General features: G+C 47.9%; 2 protein-coding genes across 12 annotated transcripts in view; one reads left to right on the top strand and one right to left on the bottom strand.

Moving 5' to 3' along the window:
• TIAM2 (TIAM Rac1 associated GEF 2) overlaps positions 1–19634 on the top strand; it is a 216277-nt gene that overhangs the window by 194360 nt on the left and 2283 nt on the right. For 9 of the 10 annotated variants that reach the window (XM_031456597.2, XM_064486537.1, XM_064486538.1 and 6 more), the window contains 13 exons: positions 1141–1317; positions 3785–3853; positions 4401–4526; positions 5463–5571; positions 8323–8502; positions 10307–10425; positions 11480–11588; positions 12214–12272; positions 12979–13084; positions 13970–14057; positions 14400–14554; positions 15815–17596; positions 17922–18043. In XM_031456597.2, the coding sequence (XP_031312457.2) occupies positions 1141–1317; positions 3785–3853; positions 4401–4526; positions 5463–5571; positions 8323–8502; positions 10307–10425; positions 11480–11588; positions 12214–12272; positions 12979–13084; positions 13970–14057; positions 14400–14554; positions 15815–16425 (1908 nt within the window). In that variant the 3' untranslated portion in view covers positions 16426–17596; positions 17922–18043. The remainder of the gene's footprint in view (positions 1–1140; positions 1318–3784; positions 3854–4400; positions 4527–5462; positions 5572–8322; positions 8503–10306; positions 10426–11479; positions 11589–12213; positions 12273–12978; positions 13085–13969; positions 14058–14399; positions 14555–15814; positions 17597–17921; positions 18044–19634) is intronic. The other variant, XM_064486539.1, reaches the window with a different exon arrangement.
• The window catches only part of TFB1M (transcription factor B1, mitochondrial), a 59483-nt gene continuing 55138 nt past the window's right edge, over positions 15290–19634 (bottom strand). The window contains exon 7 of one of the 2 annotated variants that reach the window (XM_010994028.3): positions 15290–17312. In XM_010994028.3, coding sequence (XP_010992330.3) covers positions 17063–17312 — 250 coding nt within the window. In that variant the 3' untranslated portion in view covers positions 15290–17062. The remainder of the gene's footprint in view (positions 17313–19634) is intronic. The other variant, XM_064486552.1, reaches the window with a different exon arrangement.

The raw sequence follows: 19634 nt of genomic DNA, 5'->3' as shown, positions 1-19634 counted from the left end.
GAGACTTTGCATCACCAGCCCCAGGCAGGGGGGTACGAGTGGGTGCTCCCTGAGAAGGCTTTTCCATGCTGCGCTCATATCCCAGCAGGAGCTTTCACAGACACCCCTGCTCCTCCTTGTCTCTTAATCTGTGTGGTTCTGTTCCCGCCCCCCCGAGGGAGAACCCACTTCCCCTGACACGTCCTGCGTCTGGCCCATGTCCACTTACTGCTAAGAACAAATTACTATAAATGAAATAGATGAACCACAAGGTCCTACTGGAGAGCACAGGGGACTCTATTCAATAGCTTGTAATAACCTATAGTGAGACAAATATATATATTTGTCTCACTTTGCTGTACACCAGAAACTAACACAATGCTGTAAATCAACGATACTTCAATTAATTAAAAAGAAAAAGTAAAAAAGATACGTACGTAAGAAAAAGAACCCGCTCAAGGCTCCCCCCTGCGCGGAAGTTCCCTTGGAGCCTCCCCAGGCTTTGCTGTGTCACTTGTTCCCTGTCTGTGCCCCCCGCTGGGCTCTGCACCCCTTCAGGGTGGGGACCCTGTCTTTCCTACACATCTCGACCTCTACTCCCATTCCCAGCTCAAACTTACCACTTGTAACTCTGCTCCTTGGTCCGAGATGACAGCTCCAGGGCTGGATTTGAGGGTGGAACTCCCAGCCCCTCGTGGCCGAGCCACCCTAGAGCATCCTAGAACCTAGAAATGGCCCTCGCTGCTGCATCATTGCCGAGTCTCCCAGGGCCGGTTAGTGTGGGTGACTGAGCTGTTAGGCCAACCAGTGAGGGGACAGAGAGGACCCAGTGAGCCTGTCCCTCACCATGCTCTCAGAGAGCCACAGCCTTGACGTTAGCGCAGCCTCCACTGGCTGGCAGAGGGCTAGCGCTGTGCCTGACTCTCTCGTCTAAAAGAGCGTCTGTCAGACCGCTCCTGTGAAAGTGAGAAAGCTTCAGGTGAATGTCTGAACGAGTGTGAGTTCGTGTCATCACTGCTGGAGTCTTGAATGGTAGCCAGCGCGGCTTGAGATGAAAGAAACGGCCATCTGAGAGCACGCCGGGCGGAGCCGGAGTCCCTGCGTCCCTGGTGGGCGGTGGGTAGTGGTGGAAAACGTCCTGTGCCTCTTGTTTCCTCCCAGAGCGCTGAGGAGATCGCGGTGCTGTGTGGTTTTAACGACACCCAGACCAACGGCATGGATGGACCAAGGGAGAGTCAGGACCCGCCCCCGAGGCCGCTGGCTCGCCACCTCTCCGATGCCGATCGCCTCCGAAAAGTCATCCAGGAGCTCGTGGACACGGAGAAGTCCTATGTGAAGGTAACGTGGCTGCTCCGCACCGCTTCCGGCTCTCCTCCTGTGTTGGCCAGCTGTTCGCTGGCGGGCGTCTCCGGGTCGTATCTGCCTGGGACCCTGGCGCTCACGAGGGAGATGCTGGGGAGGGCGAGAGGGTGGAAGAGCTGAGAGGACTTGGGAAGATTTGTTTCTCGGTTCATTCTGTTCCCAAGGTGGCTTTCACTATGGAGACAGATGTTCTAGTTTGTCATCTGCAGCCTGTGGGAAGGGAGCCTGTGCTGGTTTCATAAAAGGGGGTTGGAGATCAGTTTAGGGAATGAGGACCTAGGGAACAGCTTGTTCGCCAGCAGGTGCTGGGATGGGCCCCAGAGCGCAGGACGTCACCATCCAGGCCAGAGCCCTGCCGTCGAGTTGCCGGTCACCACACGGGGTAGTTCTTGGTACCCAGAGAGTTCACTTATTTATCTCAGAGGCCTCTGTTAGTAGTCTGAGAAACATTTTATAAAAGGTGCAGGTGCCTGGGAAGACAGAGCTCTTTGGCTTTAAGTGTTTGAGGATGTTTTTTAAAACTATTTTAAACTCACCTCATTGGCCAGTTGCTGGAAGCTGCCTGGCACAGCGTGGTGGGCTGAGAATCCAGTCCTGGCTTCGCCTCCACCTGCCGGTGTGGACTTGAGCAGTCTCGTCCCCTCTAAGTCCCTCTTCTGGGGTCTGAGACAAGTGTGTACCTGCTCCAGCTCTAGCGTGCCAAATCCGTGAATTAAGCCTTGGTGTGTATATACATGCAAGCATGCGCACGCACACGCACACACAGACACACACACACACAGCTATCACCTTCTTCCTCCACAGATGTATCTGAGCTTCCTTTTTAATTAACATCACTGTCATTTTAATCTGGACTTTGCCTGAAGCCTCACTCACAGGCAGCCAGGAGAACTACCCGAAGCCCCTTGGTTTGGTCCCACGGGGAAGAAAGGGGCTCTCAAGAGGGCAGTTCCGTTTCATTTCCCATCTCGTCTTGTCCTGCGTCTAATGTGGGGAGAGGAAGTGAACATGGAGGGCTCAGACTCGATGTCGGAATCATCCCGGGAGCCTCCGTGACCTTCACCGGCAGCCCTGTGCGCTGGGCTGCTCGAGGCTTCAGAGCCCTCCGACAACGTGCCGAGGGCCCGGCGCTCACCTGCGGGCTCGGGGGCACGGCTGGGAGCAGGGCCCACGACCCTTTTCATTACCGTTGCTGCTGCTGCTACGTTTTACTGTGAGCACACTCCGACCGGGAGGGTCACCGCATTGTGATGCTGGTCGGGGCCTGAGGTGGATGCTGCGGGCGACGTAGGTATAAAGGATCTCTCCCTGCTCTCTGCCAGCAACCTGCCCTTGCTTCCTGTGCCCCCCGTGTCGCAGCCCTGGCCCCGCGGCTCAGCGCGTGTCCGAGCTCCCAGGCAGCAGCGGCCGGCACCATAGCCCACCGCCACCTCTGACAAGGTCACCACCACTTGGTACCCGTTGTGATTCATACACACACACATCAGTATTCTTTTTAAATTTCTTTTTGGTGCTGACTTTTAACATGGACTTTTACTTGTTCTTGAACCTAACCTGGATCTCTGCCCGTGACTTGGAATTTTCACCATGCACGTCTCCCTGATATGATTCAGGAAAGAGGCTCCTGGCTTTACGAAGCTCCCCAGAGCTAGGTTTCTCCCTTGTAAAATGAGGGAGAAGTGGTACTTCAGGTCTTTTAGGACTCAAAATTCTTCAGAATAAATGAAACAAGAAAAAAATCTTTTCTATCACTAAATTATATCCTGATCTTGGCTTCAAATTACTTCTTAAAAAAACACTTTGTCTAAACTTTATCTAAAGAGTTTTATAAATATGGTCAGTCCCCACTATTCTGTACTGTTGGAGGCCAGTTTACTTGGAGACTCAAAAATGGCCCAGGTTGGAATCATTATGACCACTAACCTTTGGAAAAATTTTTCTTGCCTTTGAATGTGGGAGTTTGAAATCTGCTAGTGCGTTGGCCCCAAAGTTGAAGAGCTCCCCAGATCTAGTCCTGTCCCTCTGAGCTCAGCTGTCCACATTGGAGCTGCCACCATGTCCCTGGTGCAGAAGGGGAAGCCAGGTCACCCAGCAGAAGTGGTCACACCTGGTCAGGAGGTCAGGACGCACCTCCTCTGCCGGGAGACCAGTGCTCCTGCTTCAGAAGCTGAGAGCAATCCTGGTTCTGCCAGTAAGATACTTAAATCAGCAAAGTAGGTGATCAAGCTGTAAAGAAAAATGTGAAATCCAGCTGCCTAATGTATTTTGCTATTAACCTCTTTGAATTCGGTGAACAATCACCACCACTTTGGGGTAGGGAAGTTCAACAAGAAGCAAGCATCATTGTTCCTGATGGGAGGCTGGAGCTGCGGTCAGCGTTGCTGGAACATCTCGGGCATTTTGGAGACTAATGGGTTAAAGATTGTCTTCCTTTGTCTTTCAGGATCTGAGCTGCCTCTTTGACTTATACTTGGAGCCACTTCAAAGCGAGACCTTTCTTACCCAAGATGAGGTAAATGATCACCCTCCCTCCTCCACTGACCCATGGGTTAGTTTCTGTTTGCCCTTTAGTGAACTCCCTAGATTTTATCTGCTGATCCCAAAAGAACATTCAGCACTGAAGGATCTTGAGAGAATCCCGAGTGTGGCCTCCTCCAAAGCCGTTTATTTACGTGGCCTCTGTCCCATGAAGCCCAGTGGCAGGAGTTACAAGCACAGGAGGACAGTTGTGCCCTTTTTATGGTAGACAGTGTGACCAAAATTACTTTTTCATACATGACTTAATATTAAGTCACAGTAATTAGTTCTTTTCTCCTGACTTCCATTTTTCCCCCAGTTTGAATTCATCCACCTAAAACCCTGTTTTAGAATTACAGGAACTGGAGCTGTAAATCTCACTGTGTGTAATCTATATCCCATGATAAATATGCCGTCTTCTTTAAGAGATTTACTTCTGTCTCCTTCCTGATGAATGACTTGTGACTTATTTGTCATTTGAGTGAGTGGTATCTGGATCTTCATTGCCAACACCCTCTTTTAAAATCCTGATTTTCACACAGATGGAATCACTTTTTGGAAGTTTGCCAGAGATGCTTGAATTTCAAAAGGTGTTTCTGGAGACCCTGGAGGATGGGATTTCAGCATCGTCTGACTTTAACATACTTGAAACCCCCTCGCAGTTTAGAGTAAGTATTTTAGACTTAGGTTTAAAGCAGAAATGAGTGGGTACAGTGCAAAGTTCTCCCTTGAAAAAGAATGTTTTCCCTCGACCATTGAAAAGATAAGTTCAGTGTTTTTTTTTTTTTTTAATTGAAGTATAGCTGGTTTGCGATGTTGTGTTAATTTCTGGTGTACGGCAAGTTTTGTGCTTTCATTGCACGTTTTCCTGTGGCAGCTGGTGAAAGAAGGCTCCATTTTCCCCCTAGAGTAGATGTCTTCTGGGAATCAGATGTCTGGGCAGCACGGCTTTTACAGAGTCTGCGTGCTGTTGACCGTGTCCACGCTCCTTACTCAGCTCTACCCAAGGACCTGCAGGGCGATGGCTCTGAGGCAAGAGCACCTTCTGCATCTGATTCTGCCTCTCTGGGTTGCTGGGACACTGGGATGAAAGCATAGGTTTTCACTTGTTCTGTGAGAGCCTTCTCTTCTGTGGAGCCCTGTCTCCAACGTGGGCATCGGTGACTGGCAAGGGGTCCATCCCGGGAAGAAAAGGCAGAAGGCAGTAGAGAGGGACCCCGGAAGTACATAGTGAGCATCGTACATCCCACAGAATGCAGGGTCGCCTTTATAAATTAGCTTCTCAGGTGATTAATATCCCGCTGTGTCAGATGTATTTTTTATAGGACCCTCTTTCTCGTCCTTGACTGTACACTGTGTCAATGGGCTTAGCTGCCGGAAACTTTTCAATCAAATGGAAGATCTGCTAGGGGGGGAAGCTGTTCTCCATCCACTGGGCAAATGGGGCCGCCCTGGGCTGCTCTCCCTCAGTGTCTTTCCAAGGCATTAGCGCTCTGGGATCTGAAGGACAGATGCCACAGAGACGCCAAGGCAGTGAGACGCTGCGCCGGAGCCAGCAGACACTGATGAAACTGCGTCTAGTGACCCTCCCCCTTTCCTTCTAGAAACTGCTGTTTTCCCTCGGGGGCTCATTCCTTTATTACGCGGACCACTTCAAACTGTACAGCGGGTTCTGCGCCAATCACATCAAAGTGCAGAAGGTTCTGGAGCGAGGTGAGCTGTTCGTGTCTTTTGTAGTGATTCTTTTGTAGTTTTAATCATTGATAAAGAGTAACTTTGTATCTGACAAGTAGGGACAAGTGTAATTTTAATGGATGATGCTCCATCATTGACTTTGAAATTGACAGGCATCAAAGGGAAAGTTTTCCATTTCTTTCGGTTTGCTGGTGACAATGAGTGTGTGTGCCTGAGAGCAGAGACACTGCTTACCCTGTGTCATTTTGCTGTTAAATTAGGTCTGGATTCTTTTTTCACCAAATTCCATGCTCTAAAACCTTTTAACTAACCATAATCTTCTGGAGAGAGTAGAAAGCAACGTATGCCGTTTTCTACCTTTCTTGTTTACCTTCTTCTTAAGCCCGAGGATCCAGTGCAAAAACTCACCATCAAACAACCACCACCAAACTCACAAGAAGTGTGTTAAATAAAATTAAAGCCTCTTTGGTGAGACTGATATTTATCACAGCGCACATCCTGTCACTGAAGTACCTTGCGTCTCCCCACATTTTTATCATCTTATTTTATCAGCTTTAACTGAAGACTTTTATTTAAGTCCAGGGAGACCCGGGCGACCCACCCTCAGGGCTCTTCCCGTGGCTGTCCACAGCAAACATTGCTCTGTGGAGCTGAGGAAGATGGCTGAGCTTGGGCCTCTGACTTGCAGTGGTCAGCCTGGGGCCAGACGGCCAGTGCGCTGATTCACCGGGACTTCCAGTACCGGGCCAGCCAGTCAGCCCAGCCTGGGAAGCGTATCCAAAGATTTGATGACAGCTGTGACCTTCTTCGCATGCGGGGGTATTGGAGGGAGCGCCTGTGCTTCAGTCACCATCCCTGTGTCATCAGGCTAGTGTCCCCGCTGTTCCCGCAATGCCCTGAAGTGTAAGGAATGCTTACCTGCAGTTACGTTATCACCGAAGGCTTCTTTCAGTCACTACACACCTGTTTAGGTATGAGATGAGAATTGTCAAATTTGTCTCTCTCAGAAGATGTTTTTCTATCCCATTCCTTGGAATTCTCATTTCTGGTGGCAGAGATGAGACGAGGTCTTGAAGCTCAAGGTCACGGGCAGCGGTTGTTCAATCTGCATGGAGGACATCAAACAAACACAGGTCCTCAGGGGTCACTCCCTGCGTGAGTCTGACAGTGGGAGGCATCTTAGGAAAATATATGTAATCCTATTTCGGTTCATCCAGACTGTCTCCAGGAAAGGTCACCAGGCTACCTGCACCCTCTCAAGTGTATTTGGAAAGAGGATCAGAACCTACTGAAGCTTGAATTGTGATAACATAAATTTCCAGGATAAAAGTTGCTCTCCCCAGGACTTCAGTGCCTTCTGCGGAGTGAAGGTTGGCCTCGTGTAGTTCACGCCCAGCATGATCTGCCGCCTCTCTGGCAGCCGGGGGATCGGGGCTCTCCCCCATGACAATGGCAAGTGTTTGAGGGGCTTCTGTGTTGGGGCTTTTTCAGTTATGTCAACAAGGTAGCAGCAGCCTAGCTGCGTGCCAAGCCCCTTCTTCTGTCATTAAGTTCTCGTCAGTGGCATCACTGGAAAGAATCCGGAGTTTGCTTCTCCATGTTTCTTTTTCAGACCTGGGGAACAGGTCCTCCGTGCCACTGTGGAGGGCACGGAGAGGTTCATCCAGACACTGATGGTGTGTGGCCAGTCCACCGATGCAGCTCTGCCTTTGGTTTAAACCCAGAATTTCACAGCATCCTGGAACAGGCTCAGGTTGAGAAAATGAAGTCTTGGAGTGCTTCAGGTTAACGAGACCCAGCCCAAATCTGCCTTCTCTGGTTCTTTAAACCAGAAAGAACCAGTTTTCCCCCAGGAACACCTTCTCATGGACAGTACAGTAAATTAACAGCATACCAGTGGTTTGCGCAATTCCTTCTTTGCTGCAAAAATGAAGGATCATCTCACCGTCTGCTTTGTCTGGGGGTCATTCAAAAGAGTACTGCATCTCCTACAAGTTCAAACCCTAAATAAAGGTATGTCTTCATTCAAACTGGCTGAATTCCAACGGCCGGTCAACCAGTGCCAACGGGTGGAATCCAAAGCAACAGCTGGTGTGTCTACTCTCAAAACGAAATGCACCTGGCTTCCCGCATGGACCTTCGTGACACCTGACAGACAGGTGGTTTCCACTGCCCAGAGGGTCTGAGTGTCACCTCTGGTGGAAGGTTGAGGCTGCCTGAGCTGTGGGATGGATGCTGCCATGTTTATCAACTTATTTTAAAGAGAAAAAAAAAGATCTTGCTTTAAATAGGCCTTAAGTGTATCTTAAGTGTATAGAATAAGTGACAATTTGCACTAGGTCAGTGGGAAAAAATACTGGTTTATTTTGCTATATGAATCTTTCGCTGGGGAGGGGTATGGTGTAGGGCTGGATAAAACCGGTTTGTGGCTTTATGAATTAAAGCTCGCTCTTTTGGTGCCTGTATCAGTCTCTCATGGGTGGTCTGCTTGTGAATGTGCCTCTGAAGGCAGACACTCCTGCACTTCGACTCTGGTGTGCAGGCGGTCCTCCTCCCTAGCCTACTAAGCTCCCTTTGCTCATGGGAGTCGTTGCAGAGCGTGGTGCTGAATCCACGCCGACAGCCAGGCGCTTGACCCATGATGCACTTGGGTTTGGCTTGAAGGATGGCGTTGGGAGGACGGTGTGTAACTCCATTACAGCCTAAATGCAGTGGAATTTACTGCATCCTGCCGTGCTCTTCTAAGGGTCTTTTTCCATCTGCTTGCAGCTAAAACTGACAAAGCCTTCAAGGCTTTTCTGGACGCCCGGAATCCCACCAAGCAGCATTCCTCCACGCTGGAGTCCTACCTCATCAAGCCGGTGCAGAGGGTGCTCAAGTACCCGCTGCTGCTCCGGGAGCTCGTGTCCCTGACAGACCACGACAGCGAGGAGCACTACCACCTGACAGGTGCGGGGAAGGGGCTGGGGGGCGGGGCGCCGGCTGCCACCCCGGGGCCCATGAGGTCCCTCCCCCCGCTTAGCGTCACGTCCGGAAACAGTTCTCCATCCTCGGGGTGTGAATCTTCGATATAGTTTTACTAGGCGAAAAGAGCTGTCATGGCCATCCCTTTAGATGGGCAAAATATTTTGGCAAAAATGATCTCACTGGAGGAAAGATTCCATTTTCACTTTTAAAAGAAGGTAATTTAAGCTCAGTGAATTGAAGTAAGTAAATTGAAGTCAATTACTTCAGGTCACGTCACAAACAGTGCTCCCAAAGCCAAAACCCAAGCCGGTTTCCCTGCGACTTTGTGAAGTTTTGTGTTGTTTGCCGCCCAAGTGCTGCTGATCAAGTATGTTGGGTGAAGCTCCACCTTGTGGAGATCTGGGAGCGGAGCCTGACTCCGAAACCAGACTCCCAAAGTTGACGCTGATGTGGCTTCTCTCGTAACCTCAGAAATGACTGGCCTAAGACACACATTTGTCAGATACACAAAGCCCCCGCCCCCTAGTTTGACAGTTAATAGAGTATCCGTTAAAGAGATGCTCTTTGGATTGGAGAGAAATAGTGGTTTGTTCTCCATGTGTCAAAGCCAGAGGTCCAGTTATACCGCATGTAATAAAGCACGTGGAGAGAGAAACAAACGAATTAATAAATATTCGTATTACTGAATAGCAAACACCCAGAGGAGTGTAAAACTAAACTAGCTCCTTTCCTATGACAAGTGTACTTTTGTATTGTAAGTCATAAGGATAATTTTTTTTTGTAGGGAAGTGAAAACCTATAAATAAATGCTACAAATTATGATTAGCATTCAAATACTGTGTGAACAGTTCATTTTGCATTAAGATGATCTTTAAATACAATGGAATATTACTCAGCCATAAAAAAGAATAAAATAATGCCATTTGCAGCAACATGGATGGACCTAGAGATTATCATACTAAGTGAAGTAAGTCAGACAGAAAAGACAGAGATGATCTTTAAAAGGGATCTGTTAAAAAAAAATGCCCTCCGAAAGTCCATCCCGATGGAATTAAAATAGTAAGTCAGAAGAACAAAATTGGAAAAATAGTGAATTTGGAGGTGACTTGAAATTTTGCTTTTTGACTTTGACACAATCATTTTGTCCCTCACATGCCCTATAGAAAGTTATAAATAAACACCATGCACATGTGCAAACAGTTGCTCTGGCAATTGGGCATTTACAGAGGCATTTGTAAGTTCTTGTTAAAAAATTGACATGGATCACTATTTCAGGAGGTGGTCCAGGAGGAGAGGCAAAACTCCACAGCACATATCCCGTGGCCAGTCAGCCTTGGGTTCGGATTCTGACTCCACTTCTTATGTCTGTCTCTGGAAGTCTGGCAAAAACTTACCCCTCTGCACCTGAGTTTTCTCATCTGTAAAATGGGACCATACAGGTTCTACAGTCATTGAGTTATTGTGGGAATAAATGAGATGTTTCACATAAATCACCTCATAGACGCGCCTAATAGAAAGTGCTCAGTAACTGGGAGCTGTTAGGGTTAGTGAGACTGTTGACTTGTCCTCTGCCTCATCTCAAAGAGCATTTGAGGAAGATCATCCTCCTGTTCCTCACTATAGTAACTAGGTTACCATGGGTGCTTTGAGACATACCTCAGTAGTGGGGCTGTTAGTAAGAAGTGGTCTTGAATTCTGCCCTGAATCTTGAGCTTTTCATCCTGCAGTTGGACAGGATTTCAAACAAATAAAAATGATAAAACAAACGTGATTGCATATTTTGCAGAAGCACTCAAGGCAATGGAAAAAGTAGCAAGCCACATCAATGAGATGCAGAAGATATATGAGGATTACGGGACGGTGTTCGACCAGCTGGTGGCAGAGCAGAGCGGAACAGAGAAGGAGGTCGGTAGGACTTCTGGATTCTGAGAGGCTTTGGGCCTGTGTCCACTTGGTCTGGAGGTGACCTCCACACCCGGCCACCCTGTTAGAGCTTTCCTGTGTGAGAAAATGCCTAAAAAAAAATGTTTTTTCGGTCTTAATGCTTATAATAAGCCACATAATTTAAATATAAATGTAACATAAAATTCATTACATTGGTTTAAAGATGTAGCCTTATGTCCTGTTAACATCGTACAAAAAAAGATAAAATGTCACTGGGCTCATGTTCCTGCCTCTTAATCCTTTCCCCTGGGGCATGAGGTCAAGACAGATCTCAGAGGCTGAACATTTCTGGAGATCCTGGGCCTGGGGGTGGGGTGGGGTGAATGTGAGGTGGTGGGACAGGCAAAGGTGGCTCACGGGGAGCCAGCACGTGGACAGAATTGAGGGTTTTTCCTTTAAATTTTTTTTCTTTTATAACATCAACTATTGGTGGCCACCTCCTTACTTATAAAAGTAGTTTAAGTAGAATTTGACAATGTGTCTCTTTTTCTTTTCTGGCTGGCTTACTAAGTTTAGAATCTTGAGCTTGAAAAAGTCTGCAGATAAGAAGCAATGTAATTTAAGTGGTAAAAGGCAAGAACAAAAAACAGTTGGAGTTTAGGTTTTTTATGACGGTCAGCTTTGATGTTGGCACTTCTCCTTATTTGCAGGCCAGGTGCGGTTTAAGGATTAGAGGAGGTGAATGTCCTGGATCCTGGCGGGAGGGTGAACAAAGGCACTTGAGATGCGCCTTGACACTGGGGTGGATTTACTGCTGTGCGGCGGGTCACCCGCATGCAATGTGTGCCCTGGAGCAAAACGCCTTCACATTTATGCTGTTTTCAAACACTCTGATGTTGAGCGCATATTTTCAAAACTGCCACTATTTATGGCCCCGTGTTTACAAGGACCATAAAAATCAAACTGAATATACCTGCATTTTAGCAATGACCTTATACGTGTGACTCACTCTTTCACATGACACAGCGCCTCCTGGGTTTCCATATCTTCTTGATCTCCTGTTTTTGCCATTTAGGTAACAGAACTTTCAATGGGGGAACTTCTGATGCACTCTACAGTTTCCTGGTTGAATCCGTTTCTGTCTCTAGGAAAAGCCAGAAAGGACCTGGAACTCACAGTATTTGGTTAGTAGTCCATTCAAAAGAATGTAAACTTAAATAAGAGGCTGGCAAGAAAGAACCACCTGCTGAACCCACTGGCCGAGCTAACTCCTGATTTCCAGAAGGACTTGGAGTCATTGCTGTAAGGACTCTGAACACGGCCAGCCTCCAACTCTCTCAAGCTCTGTCCCCGCACGCTCATTATCGCCCCCCTTCTGCTGCTTGGCTCAGTGTTCTCGCCAAGCATCGCAGGAACCCATCTCCCGAGGCTCTTTTGAAACCTGCTATCTCAATAGTTTGCTGCACTTCGAAATGTCCCAATTCTCACCAGGAGCCGGGAGAGTGACTCTAGACTGTGTATTCTCACTGAGATGAACACCATGTCCTCAGCTTCCAATAAAACAAGGATTTAAAAACTCAAATGCCAGGATCTCCTTCAGATAATAGCTTATCCATAAGCAGACTCGTGCATAATTCAAATGCAGACGGAGGAAGTACCATTTATTCACTCGTGTTAGTTAGCGTCATGGGATCTTGGAGCGTCATGCTTGAAGAGCTGAGTTCTATTAAAACATTCAGCTATAGTTCAGCCTTGGGAGAGTTTGTATAAAATAATGAAAGACTTTTCTTTCTCTTTTCCTTCCTTTAGTTTTTAAGAGAGCTGTCATATTGGTTTATAAAGAAAACTGCAAACTGAAAAAGAAATTGGTAAGACAAGAATTAGTTTCAATTACAGCTACCTTTTCATGACTGTATCTTCCTGTGGTTGAACTGAGAAGCCTGCTGAGCACAAGGCTTCCCTGACTGACACTACTTATTCCTGGGGTCACTAACCAGATCAGATACTTAAGGTATTTCTTACTCTCCCCACCAAAGATGCCTGTTTTAAAAGAAGGGGTAGACAAACACCCATGCTGGGCCTACAGAGAAAACCACTTTTCTTTCCCTAAAAATGGCCCAGTTTTGCTCCACACACATCAGAGTCTGTGTGACTTTGGTTTCCTTTTAGAGGAAATGTGAAGTCATGGAAGGCTTGCTTGTCATTCTTGCTTAAAAATCTAGAATTAAAAAAAAATTTTTTGGGGGGTGGAATAATGAGGTTTATTTATTTTTAATGTAGGTACTGGGGATTGAACCCAGGATCTCATGCATGCTAAGCACACACTCTACCATTGAGCTATACTGCACCTCCAAATCTAGAACTTTCTACCCTCCAAACCACAACTCTGCTCTATCCCCAGCCAGTCTGAGAGCTGGGAGCACTCCTGACCCGATCCCCTCCTGCACTCTGAGCCGCACACAGCTGCAGGAGCCCCGCCCCAGGGATCGCTCACAGCCCCACGTGTCTCCCCTTCCCCTGCCCCCGGGGAGCAAGTTGCTCTAACGCTGTTCTTGGTGGGCTTTCCTATCACAGCCCTCGAATTCCCGGCCTGCACACAGCTCTGCTGACCTGGACCCGTTTAAATTTCGCTGGTTGATCCCCATATCCGCACTTCAAGTCAGACTGGGGAATACAGCAGGTAACTGTTGCGTGTCATACAGATGCCAGAAAAAAAAACATTTTAAGGGACTTTTTTAAACTGTGGAATGAAAGAGTAGGGAAGAACCTGGGGGTAATTTTTGGTATTTTATAGGCAAGGAAAATGAGGGCAAGGGAGATGGTTATGACGTTTCTTTACAGATTTTTGAGAAGATAAATGCCAGTGGACAGCTTTTCTTTGCCAAATCCTGCTCTACACTGTTTTTTTATTTTCACTATCAACAGTTTGCAACTTTTTCTTTCTAAAACCCTAGATACCCTAAAATCTGTTAAAGAAACAAAGGTCCACAAATTTAGTAAATTTTTGCAAATTTTGCTACCAGAAAATTCCTTGAGGTTAAGAGAAAAAGCCTCCCACCCTGGAAAATGTTGGGAGATCCTTCTAGAATCACCATGTTCTGGTGCCCGTGGCGACGGGAAGGAGCAGGCTGAGGCACGCAGGGCGTTCGGGTCCCTGGTCAGTTTTTGTCAGAAGTGCGTATGTTTCCTGGACCGTGACCAAATTTCGGGCTGGCCTTTTACCTAGAGCGCCTGAGCACATCCTGCTGTTCCTTCCAAGGAATGGGGCTGGAAAGTGAGACCCATTTACCCTCTTTTCCAGAGAGATGGAATCCGGGGGCAGAGAGGGAGTGCTAGGATGGATGGAAACTTCAGGAAGTGTACAATGTAACTGAGAAGCAGTTAACTTTCTGTCAGTGTGTGTGGAAGCCCTAAGGAGGATGAGTTACAGAAGAAAATGATGAGCCAGGAGTGGGAGCATTTGACTTTTTAAGAAGTTACTAAATCCTGAGCGTTAAGACTTCACACGTGTTCCTCACCACAGCATCCGTGGCGGAGTTGCAGCCCCTTGTCTCTTTCCACACAGGGACAGAAAGTAATTCCTTGTGGGAGCTGATCCACACGAGGTCAGAAGTAGAAGGACGGCCAGAAACCAGCTTTCAGCTCTGCTGCAGGTATCACTGCCTCCCCAGAATTAAGGCCAATGGGAGTGAGACAGGATTATGTTCTTTTAAAAGTGGGTTTTAGTGCCCTCCTGAGTCGATGACATCCCCAAACCGGCAAGTGTAGTAGGACACACTGACTAAACATATACCCAAATCTCAGTGCTCAGAGGAAGGTCAGGAACTGTCAGTTCCCACCCCTTTTGTAAGTGAGGCGACCAAGCCCACCAAGGCTGCGTGGCTTGCTGTCAGTCTGTGCTGACAGCGGTCACAGGCCACCGGAGGACCAGGGGACGTGGAAGGGAGGCAGGACGAGACTGTGGGCACCACCAATGTTCTCTCTCTCCCCACCAGTGACAACGAAAGCAAAACCAACATCGTCAAGGTGATTCGATCTATTCTGAGGGAGAACTTCAGGCGTCACATCAAGTGTGAATTCCCTCTGGAAAAAACATGCAAGGATCGCCTGGTACCCCTGAAGAACCGCGTTCCTGTCTCGGCCAAACTAGGTGAGTGCTCCGCTGGCCCTGGGTTTATTCAGGAAAGCGTTGTGAGCGTCTCTGTGCCCGTCATCACCCCGTAAATCATCGGGGAGGCTTTGTAAGCCCTAAGCCAGGCACTCAGTACACAGGGTGGGGGGTGTGTGTGGCGATTTTATTTCCTTTTAAGAAACCTAGCCATGCCTCTCACTGCCTGCCCTCCTTTTATGAACTATGACCATCCCGCAGCTTCCGCACCCCGCACTGGCTGACAGTCTACACTCATCGCTCATACTCTCCCTCCCGCTGAGATGTACCGGAGTCGAGGGCCCTGCTCTGCTCACTGCAGTGTTCCCACTGCTCAGAACAGTGCAAGGCCTCTAGAAAGCCAATACCTAATGAATTAAGATCAAGAAACTTAATATACTCATTCTTAGTAAGTCCACAGGCAAACATTCCAAATCACGCTGTTCTTAACCTTTTTGCCTGTTTCTGAAATTTCAGCTTAAGTTTTTAGAGCCTTCTTTCTATGTTAACTATTTTGTTAATATCTTCGATCTTGTTTTTAGTCTTACAAAATGTATTTCTTCTTTTTTGGTCACAGTTTGACCTCTTCAAACTTTCTGTATATTTTCTATTTTTTCTCCATTGGCAAAACAAACTAGAGCCGGCAAAAATGCGCTGTTGTCTGCAGACACCACAGCCGAGGACCCCTGTTTCCCTCTGGCTCAAGAGAAGGGAATTAAACACACACACACACACACACACGATTCAGTATTTGTATTAAATCTGTGGAAGCTGGCTAGAAATTCCAGCACACAGTTCTCATGAGAGAGAGCATTTTTCTACTTTAACTGAGCAGCATGGGCATAAACGGGTGAGAAGGTGAGCACAGAAATTTAGTGTAATCTTACTTGTCAAACTACAGTCCTTTAGTGAAATAAGGGAACCTAGATTTGTTAGCAACTAACTTTTAAATTTATCCATCAGCAAAACAAGAATCCTAGCCCTTAAGATAATTCAGAGCTTACTGTTCTAGCTAAATAATTGAGCTCTGGTCATTGGTCATCTACAGATGCCAAATTCCGCAACTTAAGATTTCAAATAAATATAAGTAAAAAAATGTCCATATCTGCAGTACATGCATATCGGCCCGAGTCCTGGTGGCTGGGTAACTGAAGTGAGATGAGAAAAGGGAACGTGCGGTGTGGAACCGGTAACCCCCGATGCAGACCACACCCTGGCGTCGGTTCCCCTGTCGTGAGGGAGACCGTGCTCCTCTCATTGCAGCCTCGTCCCGGTCCTTAAGGGGCCTCAAGAACTCCTCCAGCAGCGAGTGGCCGGGCGAGCCGGGCAGGGGCAGCTCGCTGGACTCGGACGAGGGCAGCCTGAGCAGCAGCACCCCGAGCAGCGGCTGCCCGGCGGCGGGGAGCCAGCCGGAGCCCGGGAAAGGCCCGCAGGCCAGCCTGGCCGCCTTCCCGGACGGGCTCATCAAGGAGAGCGACATTCTGAGCGACGACGACGAGGACCATCACCAGCCCCGCGGGCGCGGCAGCCCGACCAAAGACATCGAGATTCAGTTCCAGAGACTGAGGATCTCCGAGGACCCCGATGCCCCTCTGGCTGACGGGCCACCCAGCAGGGACGGCCAGCCCGGGGGCCCGCAGTCCAAGCTGGTCCGGGGGCACTTCTGCGCCATCAAACGGAAAGCCAACAGCACCAAGAGGGACAGGGGGACACTGCTGAAGGCGCAGACCCGGCACCAGTCCCTGGACAGTCGGTCTGAAAACGCCAACCTTGATCTCAATGCTGTTCTCGAGCGAGAGTTCAGTGTCCAGAGTTTAACATCGGTTGTCAACGAGGAGTGTTTTTATGAGACAGAAAGCCATGGAAAGTCTTAGTACAGTTTCAACCCAGATGTGGGCTAAATTGCTGGTTTCACTTTTAAACTAGTGGTAAAATGGAAATTGCAGAAAAACTAGTCATTATTGGGTTTTATGCAGTATACATTTTCCCACAAATACTTGTAAAGAGTTAAGTTATTTTAATTTATTGTGGATCAGAAAACTAGATTAAACTGGTCAGAATTTGTAAATTAGTTTATATCCCTTTTGAGCAGGTATCAAAATGACTTAGACTCCTTAAAATAAAACCGCTTTCTAATTAATTTAATTTATGTGGAAAAAGGTGGGGAAGGTGTGATTATTAGCTTTTAAAAGGTCATTTTTTCCCCCCGATCCTCTGGGCATTTTCTTTGAGCTGTTGGGTTTGCTTTATTTAAAGCATATTTAAATTATTCTAATGTGGGTTTGGGGTACAAATGCAGATACTTCATTTTTGTAAGGTTGTAATAGACGCTGTTTATACGAAAACATGTCATATCTATGCAGTATATATATTAAAAGGAAGCTTGTACTGTATCTTATTTGATGATGTTTATTCTCTTTACCAAGCTGTGCCGTAAGAGGGAAGCCAGTCACCTCCGGTGAGCGTGCACACGAGCAGTTCGGCTTGTGAAAATCAGCACTCAGCCGGCTGCTAGCCCTTGCAGCAGCAGCCGGGGTCTGCACCTCTCCTTGTCACCTTATTTTCTGATTTTTGCTTGAGTTCTTCTCTGAAATTGTAAGCAAAGAGGTGTGGGTCGTCGTCACACATTTTCCGGTACACGTCACAGAGGCTCTTAAAGTGGGAGACAGAGAGCTGGATGGGTCGAAGAGTGGGGTCCACGTCTGCCAACTGTAGCAGTTTTCCAGTGCTTTCTAAGCGCTGAGCTTCAGGGAACAACATTCTGAAAGGAAGAGGGAAAGAAATCAGAACTTAAATCTTACAAGTCATGATGCTTCCTTTTCCCCTCATTTGAAAATGACGTGGTTCTGACGACTGGCACCTTCTTTGGGGAGAGGAAGAGCGGCCTCGGCGGCGTCCCGGGGACGCAAGTCGGCACGAAGGCCTCCGGTCACACAGCCGGGCGACGGGTACGACCAACCGCTGACAGCAGAGCTAATCTGACCTGCAAGGTGTGGCCACACACGAGATGTTTTCTAAAGCTAAATCGGTACATGTATCTTTAAGGTAAATTTAACAAACTCAGTTTGACGTGCCTCATGTTTTATTATAAAAGTTGCACATTATTCCTGGTGTGACTTACCCGTTTTGATTTTCTATAATTTGAACTTACCAGCCTTGGAACGCTTCACTCCAAAAGAATGACCTTTGCAAAGTTAGAAAAACAGTTTACGTGAAAACAGAAATAGTTATTTTTGCCTCTAAGACAAATTGATTCAAAGTGTAAATCTTAAGTTTCATCTGAATCAGATCATTGTTTTAAAATGAGTAGTGCAAGTGACTAATTGAAATATTGCAAAGCTACATCTGGATTTTATTTTCTTCTCTCAAGTCTCAGAGGCTCCACAGAGCTCGTCCCAAAGGGCTTAGAAGACGTCATGGCAAGTGGAGGCCGAGTTTCTCTTACAGGCCGATGGGCCTCTCAACCAAGAACTGCACGCCCACCTTTCCAGGGTGAGTTGACGGAGGTCTCGGAGTTCAGTTTCATGGCAAGCAGGGGTCTGATCGTAGTTTCCGTGATCCGGGACTGACTGGTGGTTGGTGTGACTGAAGGACACCAACAGGCCAAAGTGGGTCACAGTATCTGGCCCACGTCTGCACAGGGACGGTGTATGTGAGATGAATGGGGGCTGCCACTCAGCCGGGGGGGGGGGGTTGTCTTGGAAACACTAGGGCCAACTCTGGGTCCAGGCCAATTCCAGGATTTCCACCAGGAGGGTGTGCTTTCTGTGAGCTCCCCTGCCATGAATCAGGGCTACCAGGTCCAGCTGTACAGGCCACACCCTCTGTGAAATCCAGCTTGTGTTCTGCTCAGTAAGTGGTGCATCCTGGCAGGTGGGGGGGAGGGTGAGGGAGGCATCCATTCTAATCAGCACCAAGACAGCCAGTGGCATCCCTGTCACCGACTGGAGCAGCAGTAACTCTCTGGCGGAGTGTGAACACTGGCCTGACCAGAGCCAACACCCGGCAGGTCGAGGTTTCCATCACTCATCTCAGGTCCTCGAGGATGAGTCTGTGGATCCCGGTGGTTTTAGGTGCAGCCGTCTGAGTGATTTCACTTGCTAAGGAGGCCCTTCACGAACCAGCATGAACTCAAGTGGAGCTAGTTTTAGAAAATGAGAATGAGTGTCTCTGCAGCTGAACCCATTTAAACGGCTACATCGGACTATATTCGACAGAAATCTTTTAAAAATACACACACTTTCCTGCCTTCCTAAATAGACTAGCGTTAGGCCTAATTACACATTCTTGGCTGTTGCTGTGGGGACTTCAGGGCGTATCAGGCACGCAGACTTTAAGCCGCCGGATGTGCCACGTGTATGTGCAGAGCAGCAAGTGTGGCGGAATGAAGGAGCCCCAGATAAAAATGTGCTCACAGGGACACCTCACACCATCATTTTTGCTCCTCGGAAGTTACATTTGCTTCTTAGTTCTAAGTATGTCCTTCAAGTTTCAAGAGATAAACAGCAACTTGGTGGAAAGAAAGCATTTAAAAACCCCACTTACATAGTGTGATGACGATAGGAAATACACATTTGGTCTCTGTCCCACGTTCCTGACGCAGAGCTACGAAAGTCGGTAAGTGATGGGGTGACAGGAGCATCTTGTTATTCATAACAGGCCCCCTCACCCACACCCGAGTCTGTGCTAACGAGGTGACTCTTGGTGGGCCCCTCCAGTGCTTCAAGATGGGGACAGCTGCAGGAGGAACAGCCCTGTGACTGAAGACTGGCACTTTCAGCTCTACCCTGGAGGGGAGGAGGGCTGCCAGTCGAGCTCAGTCACCAACGGCCAGTGGTTTAATCAACCACACTGCCTTAGGTGGTGGGACTTCCATAAACCCCCAATAATGGGGTTCGGAGGGCATGGAAACTCTGTGCACCCCCGTCCCCCACACATCTCTTTCATTTGGTTGTTCCTGAGTTATAGCCTTTAAAATAAATTGATACAAGAAAGTAAAGTGTTGAGTTCTGTGAGCCATTCTAGCAAATTCTTGAACCTGAAGATGGACAGATCATGGAAATGGCCAATTTATAGCCAGACA

The sequence above is a fragment of the Camelus dromedarius genome, chromosome 6 (genome assembly GCF_036321535.1).
Source record: "Camelus dromedarius isolate mCamDro1 chromosome 6, mCamDro1.pat, whole genome shotgun sequence".
NCBI lineage: Eukaryota > Metazoa > Chordata > Mammalia > Artiodactyla > Camelidae > Camelus > Camelus dromedarius.
The sequence above is the reverse complement of the archived record's forward strand: the minus strand, read 5'-3'. Positions and strand labels throughout refer to the sequence as shown.